Raw genomic sequence first — 16214 nt, forward strand, 5'->3', positions numbered from 1 at the left:
GGATAATAGAAAGAAGCTGAGATTTATATATATAATATATAAAGCACTCGTCTTTTGTTTCGCCTGTTTTGCCACACACCGCTACTCTTCCGTACACAGCAGTCAACCACTTCCTGAAGAGGTCACGTCATAGTAGAATACACACACACACACACACACTGATGTGGGGAGTAACATGTGCCGTATTCCCTCTTTCCTTTTCCCCCCTTTTTTATAATGTGTGATGGGAACTAAACTGATGTGGTAGTTGAACTTTTTTTATCGTTAAAAGTCTTTGAATTAAAAAAATTATCTAATCCACTTATCTATAAGAAAATCAGAAATCATTTGAGAATTCTTGCGCCAAATTTTTCGAATAGTTCGTTCCGCTATTTGTAATGCAGAGATAGACTGTCCGAGACTGCCGAGTAGAATATCACGTTTTGCTTTCTGCGTACATGAGCAAAATTGTACAAATGAAGTGGGTGACTATTCAATATTATATTTAGTTACTTATAATCAACAGTCTGGCGGGTGGACTTACGGAGAATCAATTCCGGTTCAACTGAAATCCTCACTGAATATATAGCGTAGGGCCAATCAATCAACGTCACATGACTAGCTTCAGTTTGACAACGTTAACTTTGTCGCAATTTAATTAAATCTGAAAATATCAGAACCCGTTATGCTAATAAAATATTAAAATTAAATGACCATGCATATATTTAACCTTTTTAATTAATCCTCATGCTTCAGACAACAATTACGCCTGGCGAATATACGCATACACATGAAGCAGGCGCGAGAGAGAGTTTCCGTAGAGCCTACTCTCACATCAAATGCCGTGTGATGTAACGCCCATCGAATTCTAATTGACACAGCCAAGCATGATGTGAAACTGACCGTCGTAATAACTACAGCCAACCAGGGCAGAGAGTAATGAAATTTCTAAACTAGCCTAGATATAGGCGCACACATTTCTGCACCGGGGCAAAGGCGAGTGGCGAACTATTTGCTCCCAAATGGACGGCGTAATTAAAACGTTTCAGCTCGACTGATTCTCTCTTGTTTGATCCTGGATCCTGGATTAAATATAGCCACACACTATATAGCCTAGTATATATCTCGCTGTCCTGTAAAGCTTTATGCCGTACACAGCCTATAATAATAGTTATAGTAATTATCTAGAAATTTAGTTCAATATACTTGATTTAAAACGCGTTTCATATTCATCCAAGAAGATGAAGGCGATGCTTCAATAATTTAGTATACGTTCTTTTAATAATGCAGTGAACAATTTCGTTAACTAGTATACAAAAGCCTCCGCGCCAAAACAAATTACTTATACGAATAGTCCAATTTTATACATATACGAACCGAGAGCTGACGGTTCGTGTATACTGTATGGACTGCCGTATAGAGGCGCATCTCTTTTTTGTCTAATAGCAAATAACGATGTTCATTGAGTTCTTCTTCTATACCGCCGAAGATATAGTATGATAGAGAGCGCGATGAGGGATATCCTTCCAGCTCAAGTCTTCCATCTTATTGGCTCCAATGGCATGCACGCCCTCGCATCTTTCCGAGGGAAAGGGCCGAACTCTTTCCAGTTAGCCCAATAACTTGCCCGACGTGCAGGCTTATCTCCTCCCCCTTTCGGCGGAGGATGGGGAAGAAGAAGGGCGGCGCCAAAATGGATAGCGCTTCTGCCACAGTCCACACAGTCTACACACACATATAAATGACCCACAGCCACTACTCAGCGTTCACTCGGCTACGAAGTTCTTCCAGCACAACTTAATCGTTCCGTGTGTTGTGTTCTTTTCCCACATTCCTTGATATTGACTCGATTGCATCAAGTTAACTGTTTGAAAATTTAAAAAAGAAAGCAGCGCGGGAATGTCGTCGTCCACCAGTTCACCGATTTCGCCATCCAGTTGGATTCAGCAACAGTCGCCGGTTGTTGTAGGTCCGTCGACAAACAAACGAGCCGCCGTCGAGCCGCTCAACTTGTGGCCGTCGACGTCCACCTGGGCCGCCTACAACTCGGCGCTGGCCTCCCTGTCGCTCGGCCAACTCAACGGCGAGTCTTCCGCCGGAGTCAAATACCCGTCACGCTGCTCGCCGCTCACGCCCACCACCCCGACGTATTCGCCGTCGTTCTCTCCGCAATCGACGGCCATCAACGGCTTTGGAATTCATCCGCTTCTTCAACCGGATTCGCCGCACTCAGTGACCGACACTTGTCCTGATTTCTCCACGGCTTTCCCGCTGGACTTTTGCACGACAAACACTGGCGATCGGTCGTCGTCGACTTCGTCCAACAGTAACAACAACACCAAACGCCAACTCCAGCACCAGCAGCAGCAGCCGGAAGCCCTTGCCAACAGTCAAAAGCGGAGTAAATCGTTCACCATCGACGCCATCCTCGGCCTGGAAGAATTCGCCGCTTCCTGTTTCGAATCGGCCGACTCTGTGAAATTCTTTTCATCACAAGGTAATAATCCGATGTATTATAATGTGCCTTAAATGACATAATCATGTTCATTTAGTTAAATCTATTAGTCGAGAAAATAATTCAGTTTAATCATTTATATTATTTCTATAATCAATTTGAACAGAACATCGTCGAAGCGAATCACCAGGTTGCCAACAAGCGCATCTGTCGGATTCACCGGAACTGTCCCCGCCCTCGTCGCTGATGACGATGCCATGCGCGTCGTCGTCGTCCCTAATATCGGCGCCATCGTCGTCGTCTTCTCCGCGGGCCAAGCGGGTGCGGACCATCTTCAGTGCCGAGCAATTAGAGCGATTGGAGGCCGAGTTCGCCCGCCAGCAGTACATGGTCGGTCCGGAGAGATTGGTATTGGCCGCCAGTCTCCGCCTGTCCGAATCGCAAGTCAAAGTCTGGTTCCAGAACCGGCGCATTAAGTGGCGCAAGCAGCATCTCGAGTCGCAGCAAATGAGACTCGTCACTTGGCGCCAGTTCGACGACAAATCCCAATCATCAGCCCAAGAGCAACTGGCACAGCAGCATCATCATCACATGAGAGCGGCCAATAACGGAGTCGACGACGATCATTCCGAATCATTTTCCGATTGAAATTGCTGGATGCAAATCATTCGTTCATTTTTTTGTTTGTTTGTTTTCGTTCTGTTTCGTCGTCTTGTTATACATTTGATGTAGATGTTATATCGAATTCCATTTTCACCTGTACATATATCTTCACCCGAGTTGATTCTCGAAAGAGAGCCAAAGTCTAACGTAATAAAATCCTATATCCGTTCGACTACATACAGAAACGTTATCGCGCCGTTTATTTCATTTTGGGGTTTTTTCAGACGGGCCCTCAGTTGCTGTCTGCGACTTTGCGACTACACAGAGTCAAAGTCTGGCTCCAGACGGAGAGACTAAAGGTAATTAGAAAGGTATTTTAAAAAGAAAGGAGGGCTACACAACTTGGCTGGGGTTTTTTCTTTTTATAAGTGTTTTTATTTTTTCTTCTTCTTTTTTTTTTGGGAGACTTTTGCCTGAAAGGCTCATATGAGCCAGACCATATTCCCAAACGTATATCAACTCGATGAACCGCATATATAGAGCCGCCAGTCATATTATAGTGTAAAGTCTGATGCCCTCTTATTTCTTGATAATATAGATAGACAGAGTACATATGCGTCGACTCGACTGTACAAATAGTTTTATTTGAGTTCGGTGTAGTGTCTATACTCTATAGAGAGTCGATCGGCCTCTATGGCGCAGAGGTTTTTTGTCGCACAAATGAAAAGAAACCAGATTGTTATGACTATTGAGTTAAGAGGGTTCATTGATTATACGCTGTAGTACACAGTACTAGAAGTGCAGCTCGGTTGGCTGTATAAGTTTAGAAACGTTGAAAAAGGAAGATTTCAAGAATGATAAAGATAGTCGGGCCTATATTGGGAGTTGGAAAGATAGGCGCCAATGCAATATATTCATATGGTCGCATACTCGCATATAGTTTTTAATTCATTTACCGGTTTATTAGTCTGAAATTCATCGACAATTTTATTCTTGAATGAAAACAAGTCTATTAAAAGGTTGAAATGAGTTCGCTTGCGTCATTTTAGGCGATGATTACAAAACATTTGAAAAAATCGCATAATAAGAAAAGTAAAGAATGAGTCAATATTAGTATCATTTTCAAAATAAAATTGTTAAGAGATGAACCAATGACTGGAATATTAGAATAGATTAGCTACAATCTAATTTTTCACACCGGAACCTGACTGTCGGAATGTTTTTTTCATTTTTAGTTGTCACACCAACTTTCGATGTATACAAGTGAATAGGTCAGACATTTAAAAAAAGGAAATTGGCTTTTTGTCTATTTGCAGATAGTCAACCTGCATACAGGCCTTTATTCAAGCGCTTAGCTATACATACCATTCAATACAAGCTTGGGTGTGCATTTTGTTACACATATTTTCAATAGCCTAGTAAAGCTCGGACAAAGTCATATTTAAAAAATCCGTTGTACAACCAAATAACTTTCGGAGAATGGAAAAGGTTACATTTGCATTCAAGGAATTCCAAATTATTTTGATAAATATAAATGGACCATATCTAATATCCGTATAAGTATGAACGTGTACCATAAGTTAGCCCCGCGTCATATAGTTTCTGATATTGTTGATCGGACAGTGATGAAGTCACACCCAACGATGATACAACTCGCTGCTGAAAATATATAATACGAGTTGAGACTAAGGGAAAGTAATAAGAAGAGAAAATGAGCGGATTTCTCGTTTATAGTCTAGAGTTGAGACAAATTAGCTGCTGCTGGCGCATTCGGCTCTTTGTCGAAAGGTTATTCTCCTGTAAAAGACCGCGCCTTCCATGTCTAGTTTGTCTGCTGTGCATATCGTTTCGGAAGGAACCTTTTAAACAAGAGAGAGTATAGAGGGACAATGATGAAACAAATTTTCTTTGAAGTTGCTGGCAAGTTATGAGCTGCTGCTGCTCGCTTCTGTAGCAGCAGCAGCAGCATCCAGCCGCATCCAGCAACTTCCGCCGTCGCTTATATTCCTCTCCCTTGCTGCTTGATAGATGAGATATCTGACGGCGCGACTTGACTCGGGCAGAATGCCGAGCTGCTGCTGCTGCTGCTGCTGCACTATAAGTGGCGGCCGCCAATAGAAACCAGTCATGCGTGTCGCTTTGTGTGTGGGTGCACCATCTCCCTGTATGCTGGCGCACGGTATTACACAGCAAATTGCCTCTTCATATTATTAAATATGCAGGTCGCCTCCTCTTTTCATTCTCTCATATCCACCCGCTGCATGATGCTCCATGCAGAATACCCCTCCAAAGGAAGAAGAAGGAAAAAAAAACCAATATGTGTGTATATGCGCGCACCAAGTGTGTGTAGAACATCAGTGAATGCTTGATAATAATAAATACACTGCCGCGCCAACGAAATGACGACGAGAGAGAGAGAGCTGGTGTATTATTTATGATCAACAAATTGCTGGTCACCTACTCAGCAGCAGCAGCAACATCATCACTCACGGGCGTTCTCTTCAGCAAATGAACCGTATTGCCATAATTGCTATTGTAGCTCTAACTTCTTGGTTATATCCTTTCTTGATTCTGTTATATCTAACTTACAAGGCATGAAACTGGAAATTCGAATAAGACAAAGCATTTCATTAAACTGCCAGTGCAGATTTCATTTTTGCAATATACCTAGGCTTTTAGAAAATTATCTATTAACTATTCTTTCGACTGACTCTGCCAATAAAAATTTGGCCAATAAATCGACCGTTCGAGATATTTTCTTATATGAACCACGATATTAAGAAATCGATGATTTGAATGAGATTTGGCTATTTGTGATGCAAAATTCAACAATTCCGGCCAGACGCTGTATCAAATTTAGACATAATATTCTGACTTCCGTGCTGTTTGTGTGTGTGCGTAAGGTATTATACTGTTCTCCTCCCGAATATGTTGCAGATCCACATATCTTTTAATTCCTGAAAGAAGTAGACCTAATATAGCAGAGTAGGCCTATACGGATGCTGCGTCCTATACATATATATAAAGCCACTTTAAGGCCAAGTTTTGTGTCCGATTCTCGAGCGTCCCATCAGGGTGGGCAATAACCTACAGCATTTCACTATTCAGTGTGTGTGTGTGTTGTGTGTGTTGATGTTCTTTTGTTCCGGTAGCTATGCCAGGAATTTTCTCATATGTTTATACACGCGCCGGGCGGCAACGACGAAAGGCTGAGCTTTATAACCCGCCTACACAAGAACTTTGGTAATAAAGGTATAGGGGTAACCTCAAAGATACATGGAGAGGAGGACGGAAGAATATAAAGCGAGAAGAGAGAATAAGGGGAGAGACGAGAGAGACGAGAGAGCTAGAGAGAGGGAAGCAAGCAGCAGCAGAGTTATTGGAAGGAGGGGGGAAGCCTGCTCGTTGTCGTTGATCGATCAACCTCGAATCCTCTCGAGCTACTTTCTCGTTAAACAACCACAATCGCCAACAGTCACCCAAATGTTGGCAATCTTATCTCTGATGCCGCGAGAGGCTGTATCAAGCTATAAATTTACAGCAGGATTTTACTTTAAAATTGCAAAAATATGTTTGGTATGTTTTAATTTATAAAATTCATTTTAATTTCTAAATTTCAAAATTGACTCGGACAGAATTGGTTCCTTTAAATAAGAAAATAAGGATAGGCTAATTAGGCTAACTATCTTATACTAAATTTACGATTTAAATTTTAAATTTTAAATATCTACTAGCCCATTCGTACCCAAACAACTTACATGAGAAAATTTTTATAATAATAAAAAATAAAAAATAAAAATGAAAGTGGACTAACGTTTTGAAAAAGAAACCGAACGGCTAAAAATGATAACACCTGCACTGCTTGTATATAGTATTGTGAATATTATTAGTGTAGGCTACTACAAATGGGAAATATTTTAAATGGTTCCGTTTCGCTCTCAGATATGATTTGTTATCAATATACCATGCGGTAGACCACTAGATAATCGTTCTCATGGTATTTAATCATGACTGAATAAGCGCGACCATCAATAAGTGCCATCCATCCTCACTCTACTATATCCATGAAGTATCCCGCCATACAATACAGACCCTGCAGCTGTACAAGTCCCAGCGTCATATAGTTGCTGGAACCATGAAGCTTACACCATCGACAATACCAGCTATATATAGAAGATTTAGATCATTTTAGCTTAAGTAGTGTTTTCCACAGAATTACATTGGCCGAGTAGTAGGCTATCCTCGTTTTGATTTAGATCTCTCACGCTGGGTTACATATATCTTTCTCTTCCGCCGGCTTCGAGATGCACTCGACATATTATGGGGAAATCGACAATCGGCGCGCTATATCTCTGCTGCGCTGTCTATAACAGTCACAAGAGTGGATCTGTGATGTTATTGAAAGAAACTCGGTGAAGATCCAGCTCGAGCAAATACTATAATATCTCTAACGGTAGGCGATTCTTGATGGGAGAAGGGGTGCCGGTGCCCAGCTCCAGCACACACACACAAGCTACAGGCGGTGTCTAACAAAAGAATGTTCGTATTATCTGTAGCTATCTAGATATATTTGTTTATCGTAAGGACAGCGCTTACAAATACCAAAGTATTTGATATTATATCCAGTAGTCCTTGTCCTTATATTCGCTTCTTTCTTGTGCTCTCATTGTTCCTCCTCGCCTCTATAGCTCCCCCCTTCGATTCCGTTGTTGGAGCGTGAAATCGGCGCGCGCACTCACACACGCACAATTGCCCTTGCTGAGCTGCTCGCTAGCGAAAAAAATAGACCGCCAACCTTGTAACGCAAATACCTCATGCCTTTTCAGCAACTCACTATGATTAAGAGTCTTTTTACAAGATGGGAGAGACTTATACACAAGTGAGGCATTTGTCGATGAGAGCGGCTATATTCAAGCGGAGATGATGAGTCGGTATCCTACTATATAGAGTAGCCAGCTATAAGAGATATAAAGGATAACATCCGAAATTCTGCGGCAAATCAAAAAGAGAACTTATCTATTTCACTCAAGAATAAAACTATGTTGATGTAAACTAGGCTAGATATCGTTGCTGTTTGAAATTTCAATCTTTTTGAAATGGGGCTTTCGGCAAATGGTTTTTCGTGAAGAATTTCTCGGCCCATATCGAACGCATGAATTATGCACGGAAGACTGAAGAAGAAAAAAAATGCTTGGCCACCAAAAAAAGAGAGAGAGAAAAGACCCTCAGCAGACATAGACTGATGTATATTAACTAATGAAGGCTATAACAAATTCATTTATGGGATTGAATGAAATATATTTTCATGCTGCTGCTGTGAAGGTTGGCCAGGCCATACAATTTTTATTCGAGAAGCGAAGCCCAACAGTCAATCGTCAATGGGGTTCCCTGAGCACACAAAATAAAAATGGCCAAGAGAAAGCAGCATATATATTGGACGCGGGCATATTTCGGAAGGTCTGATTTGTTTTTTTTATTTTTCACTGCTGCTGCTGCTGCTGCTGCTATAGCCATCTTTTTACGAATGACGACGGTATCCCACCGAGGCTCTATACGGCATCGAAGAAAACCGATTCGATGCCAGCCAGCCGATTTGATTATTCATGAACGGAAAAAAAGAAAAAAAAATGTGGAAACGGAATGCTGCCGATGCTGACTCTTCTTGTGTGTCTATTCATTTATAGCGCATATACAGATAGGAGCGCAGTCTATACAATGTAAGCAAGGAAATATGCCCCTCTGTGTCTATATAGCCTCGTCCGCTGAAAGCTGGTCAGTCGTATTTAAGCCTGTGTGCACCCTTTGATCTTGTATCCCTGCTGGGTCATTTCTCCATGACGTCCTCTCTCTCTCTCTCTCCCTTCCTTCTTAATCCTAATATAATGCCTCACTGTGAGCTATGTGCATTTGAGAAAAGAAAAGAAAAAAAAGTAAAAAGGCATTACACCGAATATGTTACAACAGCAAAGAATCTGAACAAGGGGAATTTCCTCCATTACCTTTATGAGATTAAGGTCATTATGCCGCTTTTTTTGGCTATTCAGCTCAGAAATAAAACATTTAAAGAATTTGTCGATATATAAAAAATGTATCATATAAAAAAACTGTTCGTATAAATAACATAAATAGGATTGCTCATTGCTGCATCAAACAATATCTGTACGACTATATCGATATAATAATTTTTGATGAAGATTATTATGATCTATACAACATTTAAAAAAATTGAGTTAGAGAATCGCCCATATAATTTTAACCATTCTGGTTGAATAAACCAACAACCAGCACCAAGTTTAAACGCAAGCAGTCATCACATACAAACTCGCTATATAGCCTACGCTCGTACAAACGGGGTACATACGTGCGTATAGATATATGTGGTATCATCACTCTTCGCTGATTGAAATCATTGTAGCGGATTTGATGGCGAACTGTCAACAAAAAAGCCAAAAGAGATTTGAGCGAGCCAGTCGCCCTAATATTGATGATACATGGAGGAGCTATACGAGCTATACTACATACGGTGCAGCACGGCATATATGGTAGATTTGAATCTTTGGAGCGACTCAAAATGAAAGCACTTTTGTGGTGGGGAAACGGAGAACCGTAAAAGTCGCGACATGGAGGAGTCACCCACACAGCAGAGGATGGATGGGAGCTAGTATATAGGCCTATACAGTCGAATCTAATGGTCAAAACAAAGGGGAGTTCCTGATTTGATTTTGGCGCTGGTTCGCCAATTTAGCGGGGTGAAGTCGAGGCTGATATGGGAGAAGGCATAGGCAGCTATACAACGGGTGCTTAAGCATCTATACGTATATACATATATATATATACCTTATAGAATAGATATAGGTAGCCGGGTAAGTGCATTAGAAGGCTGTCAACAGGTGGGAATTGTGGCAGACTAGTGGCGCACGCTTAATGAACACGTGGCTAGACGATGTAAATGGAAAAGTCTAGGTAACTGCGCGAGGCCCTCCAACTTGGAACCACCACCACGGGAAGAGCGGCGACAGCAGGTATATATTCAATCTGATGTGCGCATAGGCTATATAGGGAGGTGTATATTTCTAGCTCTTGGCTCTCGACTATATTGACAGAGAGTTTCTCTATATATAGCCCTATATAGACCTATATGTGTATATGTTTATACATACGTTGTAAGTAGGAGAGATGTAGTAGTGCCACAGAGACAGGTTTTGACTTTGGCCTCTGAGCTTGAAAACGATCCTTACCTTGCTGCTGTGGCGCCTATGCTGCCTTTTCGTCAAAATATATACCTGAGTCTCCCTGACTTGTTAATTCTCTTTCATATTAAGAAACAATCTTTTAATGTCTCATTTTTTCTTTATTCAGAATGTCAATCGTCTAATCTCAGCAGTGCCAACGAGTTGCACTCGCCCATTTTCCCAATGTGCATGCCCACTTCTTTTTATTAATACTGTTGATAGATATTGGCATTGTGTTTAGAATCCACAATTGATGACCCTTTAATTCTTTAAACCAAAAAAGGCTAGACATTATTTGCGAAATGTATAATGATTATAAATTAAGGAACAAACGGCATAGCACATAAGCGTAAAAATTTAAAAAAAAAAGAAACACGATATCGTTGTATTTTCTAGGAGCACGAACGGCTCTTTATTATTGACACCGCGCCCATATATATACCATCAGCACTGCATAGACAGAGGCTGCTGGGCTATATGTAACTGCTGTAAATCAAGTCAAACACAATCGAAATGGCCAAGTTGTGCAATATATATCTATGTCTGTGCTGGTAGCCTTGTTTATACATTTATCACAAAGCGCTCACAGTATATATTAATAGATGAGGTATAGTCGGTGGCTCGATGATATAGCAGCAGCGGGGGGTCTACAGATTCTCATCGTTATTTACGTTGTGGAATGACGGAGAGAAAGATTGCGTTCTGGCTTCCAAAAAAACAGTAGATACGATGGGAACCAGGAGGAGAAACGGAAGCGCTATCGAATTAAAAAGAAACAAAAAAAAAAAACTCTGGCGGCAAGATTACTTACTCACTATAAGGTTACCCTATATTCTATTATACGTATAATAATAATAGCTAAAAGAAGAAAAGCCTTTGGTCTGGTTTTTATTGAAATAAAAAAAAATGCGGTGAAATTAAATGACTCTGGTAAAAAAAAATAAGATTATGGACGAATAATCCCGCGAATAATAATATAAGGCTTTTCAAATCTACTGTAGTTGTCAAAAAATAATTTCGCTGATGTGTGAAGCACTTTTCACTTTTAAATGCAATTTGTATATATTATAATAGACAAAGTAATAGATTATATAAGCGAATTTGGGCCAAACGTTTGTTGAAATTTAATTCCAAAGTATCAGTAAATTCAGTAAATTTTATCTATAGGCCATTGATCGAATCGAATTATTAATCGTGTTCAACTTTCATAAATCAAAACGCAACAAAAGTAGAATAGTTGGGAAAGGAGTATATAAGCGGAGAAGGTCATTTCGGGGAGATCACAATGATATAGTGAGGCAGTTCCACTTGAAAGAAAGATGATGATAATTATATATACAGATCAAAACCCAAGGGGTTGCGGCCGTATGGACTGGCGCTGAGTCCAACCAGTGGGCGGTCGTTGGTCGAGCGCGCACCCTTGAAAGGAGACGAAAGCAAGAAGGCCAGAATCATCGATTGGTTAAGGAGGGATCACGTATCATTAGTTTTTCTCCTTTTCATTACGTGAACTCAAAAGCCCAGCATGATGGAATCCTTATCGATATGCGTATATAACTATGTATAATATTCGAGTGTTTGCTACATACTTGCTACCTTTTTCTATTTAATGAGATGCTTTCTAGTTTCTATAATGTATATGCATAATAAAACCTAAACAAATGTAAAAACGAAAAACAAAAAGATTAATGGTGAAAGTTAAAAGTAAGATCTGGGTTGTGATGCGTTCACTTTGTTAGCCTATTTTAGTTAGAGTTTATACGAGTCATCAGCAGCAACAAATTCTCAATAAATAAAATTGCTAATAGCCTGATATAGTACGTCATTTAAAATTATGAACAATGAAACGAAAAAAAAAATGTCAATTGTTGAAGCATGGGAAATACATACAATTTGAGTTAGGTATAACTTATAAGTCATAAATTCGTAATGAACATGTATACTTGTATAGGCTATCTCTGGCAGTTCTTATTAGCCACGGTATGTTGCATGGAGAATGAACACGGTAACTTCACTAAGATGAAAATGTTCGATAACAGTTCACTTCGTCTCGACGACGATATGCACTGACACGGTGGTCTCCTCTCGTTATTTCTTGTATCTCGGAATCAGATCAGGTTTAGGGTTTATTCCACCAGACTTATTCTGGTGGGCTCTGACCGTCTGACGTCACGCCAATACCCCGCGCCTCTCCACCAACTCCATGATTTGTTTCCCCTTTTCGAGCTCTTTAATGGGTACTGAGAGGCGCCACGTAGACGAACCGTTTGTGGTGTCCGTGTATAGTGATTTTTTTTTCTTAAATTCAGTTAGACTGAGAGCTATAGGTCTTGGAGCTCGCCAACTTGGCGTTACAGCAAAACTCATTGCTTTTTGAATTTATTTTGAACAAATTGAATTTATTTTGAAACATGTCGAATGAAAGATACCTTAATTCCAGTACAGCAAAGGAGAATAGAAGAAGGGGAAAGACAAATCGGAATTACGCCATAAGTAAGTTTGGATCTCATGATAACTAGCATCGATTTTTCACAGAAAACGGGATAATCTCGCATTAGTTTCGGTAGTCTTATGATATTTTATAAGATATTTTATAATCCTCAATAGGGAATTCTAACACAAATTCGATTGAACAGCCGATTTTTTAACAAGAAATGCAATTTGAAATCCCATTAATCCTATCCGATCTAGGTCTATACTATTCAACATGTATACCAATAGTCTACTTAACTACTTGGTCGGTTTTGAACAATACTCTCCACTATTAGCGTAATTTTTCTACCTATCCGCCTTTTGCCTTTTTCACAACGAAACCAAGAGGTTGTGCATCTAGCGGTCAACATTTGTAACTATTTGAAAAACTTATACATGCATGAAAAATTGTCAACTACCTGCGTTAGCAAGGTACCCGAAGGGATGTTTTTAATTTTTTTTCCATAAAAAAAAAATCAATAACACTTTAGCGCGCAAGAAGGGCCTGATTTTGGAATTATTACACAGACAGAGAGTTAAACGCAAGTAGATTTAGATTATCAGGAGGTAATTTACAAAAATAAGTTAATTGTCGGGTACCTGGGCATAATACCCTGGTGAGACGGACAGGTGTGTCACAGCGGACGGAAGCGACCACTGAAGTGGCAGAACTCGTCAGTGGTAAGACAATCTGTGTAGCAGTATAGAAGCAGTGGAGCTGGATGAGCGTGGGTCGCGAAGATGAGGATGGAGCAGAAAGTTAGTGGAAGTCACCACTGTCATGGACGAAAGCCAGCTTGGCCGGAGGTCAAGCAATACTTCCAGTATTCCACATTCTAAACACATATGAATTTCATTGGTGTATCACACAACCTGTTAAGTAATTCCTACACAAAGAACAGAAAAATAGTTTTACCGTTGGAGTGAGGCATCTATTGCGAATCCTTTGCGCATTTAAAATTGTTGATGTCGTCCGGATATGCGTTTTGTCTCTGACTGTCTCATCTTTAGAAATACTGCGGACTGAATTTGAATTCTCCATCAAATAAACCTTAAATGAAAATATGATGTCAAAATACTTAAACACTTTTCTTCAATTATCCAATAGAAGACTATCAGGGAATATTTGACTGATTTAGTATATCTAGCATAAATTTTTGGTCAGTTAGCTTAGCTAGACAGTCTTTGCCTTTGTTCGTGACTAGTGAATGAGTCTTTTTTTAGTTAAAAAGAAAAAAAAAAACATTACAGAATAAGCTTATGAACACATTTAAATGTTCTGTATGTTTAAGTACCCCGAATCTTAATTTTACAGCTTACACTCTTAAAAGTCAATAAACAAAAATATTTTTACATACCGCCAAGTTCTTCTCGTAGTTCTTCCACCATACACCATGATTCTTCCTTGATTTCTATGTTGTTCGTAACTTCGTCTAGTGGTTTTCATGACACTTCGATGCTTCAATCTTGAATGACATTTTGCTGATACACATTGCCAGGTTTAGATGAAAGATGCTGCTCTCACACACACACACAATTTTTGCAGCAAGTTGAAAAGTTGGAAATTTGGTTTTTATATTTCACATCGCGCGTTTGTCACTTCTACAGCTCACAGCTCGGTTCACTAATCAACGATGAAATTGGCGGTTTTTTAATGTCACTGTCAGGTTGGAGAAGCGAATCTTAATCATTCGGTTGAGCCTTGTGATTTTCTGCTGCACCAGAAGGCAAGGAGAGAGGAAGATTTTGAGTGATTGGCATTGCTGGTGGATAAACAGATGGCGAGTGAATTGCCGAATTTTCCATGGTCGAAATATCGACGGCAATTGGATTTACATTAGGGGCTACACTTAAATAACTGGAATTATGATGAGGGTTATGTGCTGGGTAACCCGGTAACCTGGAGGTGGAAGCAGGTAAAATGGATTCACTTGCGGTTGTTCTATTAGGTGATCTTGCCCTTGACCCCTCGAGCGACGGAATTTTGTTTGCCTTTCTTGCATGGATTCACAGAGGCATCCTCACTCCTCAGCATCACCGCGAAGATTCTTTATCAATTGATGTGCGGCTTTGGCTCGACGCTCTTGTTCATCGTCTGAATAGTCCAAACACCCTTCCGGTGGCTCTTGATCATTACCCCATGACGCGTCGCTTCCTTCCACGAAGGCAGTATGATGATTGATGAGTCTGCGAGGCAAAATATACTTCCATATTCCATTCCAACCTGAATGCCTTGTTCAGTAATGTGCATGCTGCAAAGAATTAAATCTAACCTGCAAAAGTATTTGAATCATTAATTTGCATATAAATTTAGATGAAAAATAAATGTGACTCACCATGTACAAATCAGTTTCCTGACCTGACTGTCAAATACATCGAAGACCTGCCCCAAAAATGTTTTGCCATGATCTTAGAATTTAAATCTATTGCTGGACACCCTTTCTTGGCTGAAACAATCACCAAAGGGTCAATTATTTGATTCACAACCCCCATTGGTATGCATTCTTCTTCTGGAACAGAGATGATTAAGTCCTCAAGAGTGCCAAGTCAAGGATTTTCGAATTGATATTAGGTGGCACAACTCCCTGTCGGATGTTTCAACATTATTTTCATTATCTTCAACGCTGAAATTCAAATCAAATCCAACTGGAATAGTTAGAACACTTTCATCACTATTAGATTCACTTTCTGAATCGCAAAACAGAATCTTGCCTGAAAGTAACATAAAAAATAGTAGATCAATAACTTGTTTGCGTCCATCCATTTCAACATCCAGCAATACCCCCTTCTGGATCTACATCTATATGTTACACTGTTAAAACTATACTTAGAAAATATATGCATGAATTCTTATTACATGCTGGTATGAAGGGAATGAGATTGATTTTCCAAGCTAGATGGTAGGCCTGTAGCAGCCTAGAATCAAAGGATTTACAACTTTCTTTTCATTCGTATAGACAATCTCCATAGTGGAAACATTGAGCAACATGTGATGAACCAATCTAAAAAAATTAAAAGTGGATATTTTATGATCCTATGACGACCCGTTTTCCAAAACAAATGTAATTGCTCGAAATTATTTGACACTAAAAAATTGAATATAACTGTACACCACACAATGGACTGTAATGTACTGTAAGTGTAATGGTCGTTTCGTTTCAAAATCGAAGTCAAAGTCGATGTCACTACGCGGTCATTCCCCTGGTAGCACGCCTCTATCTATAGGATGTACGTCGCCCATCTTTTGCAGCCGAGTGAGATGTCTTAACCCGACGTCCATAGGATTGCCTATGTCTATACTAATGTCGCGCTGTAAGACATCCAAATGGGTACGGCTTACAGCCGTCTTCAGAAGACTTAAATTTAAGCAAAAAGAAAAAAAGAAACGTTTCTCGATGGGCGCGAAACCACGTTCTTTGGAGTGGTACTCCAGTGCTCTACCCACTACACCACTCTATATTACTTTTAACTGT

General features: G+C 40.0%; 1 protein-coding gene and 1 long non-coding RNA gene across 2 annotated transcripts; one reads left to right on the top strand and one right to left on the bottom strand.

Moving 5' to 3' along the window:
• Positions 1-1733: 1733 nt before the first annotated feature.
• Positions 1734-3276, top strand: LOC124196676 (barH-like 2 homeobox protein). The gene is made up of 2 exons (XM_046591833.1): positions 1734-2476; positions 2601-3276. Exons 1-2 carry the CDS (start codon positions 1879-1881, stop codon positions 3080-3082), a joined length of 1080 nt encoding a protein of 359 aa, XP_046447789.1. The 5' UTR covers positions 1734-1878; the 3' UTR covers positions 3083-3276.
• A 9965-nt stretch (positions 3277-13241) lies between these two features.
• Positions 13242-15375, bottom strand: LOC124197384. Its single transcript, XR_006876120.1, has 4 exons — positions 15078-15375; positions 14100-15014; positions 13658-13792; positions 13242-13577 (listed from the first exon to the last, which is right to left on the bottom strand). It is a non-coding gene; the product is annotated as an uncharacterized LOC124197384 (long non-coding RNA).
• Between the last annotated feature and the right edge of the window lie 839 nt (positions 15376-16214).

Source organism: Daphnia pulex, chromosome 7, assembly GCF_021134715.1.
Source record: "Daphnia pulex isolate KAP4 chromosome 7, ASM2113471v1".
Taxonomy (NCBI): domain Eukaryota; kingdom Metazoa; phylum Arthropoda; class Branchiopoda; order Diplostraca; family Daphniidae; genus Daphnia; species Daphnia pulex.

Coding starts and splice junctions, on each gene's coding strand:
- LOC124196676 (XM_046591833.1), top strand. CDS start 1,879: ATGTCGTCGTCCACCAGTTCACCGATTTCGCCATCCAGTTGGATTCAG. Junction 2,477..2,600: donor GAAATTCTTTTCATCACAAG/GTAATAATCCGA, acceptor CAATTTGAACAG/AACATCGTCGAAGCGAATCA.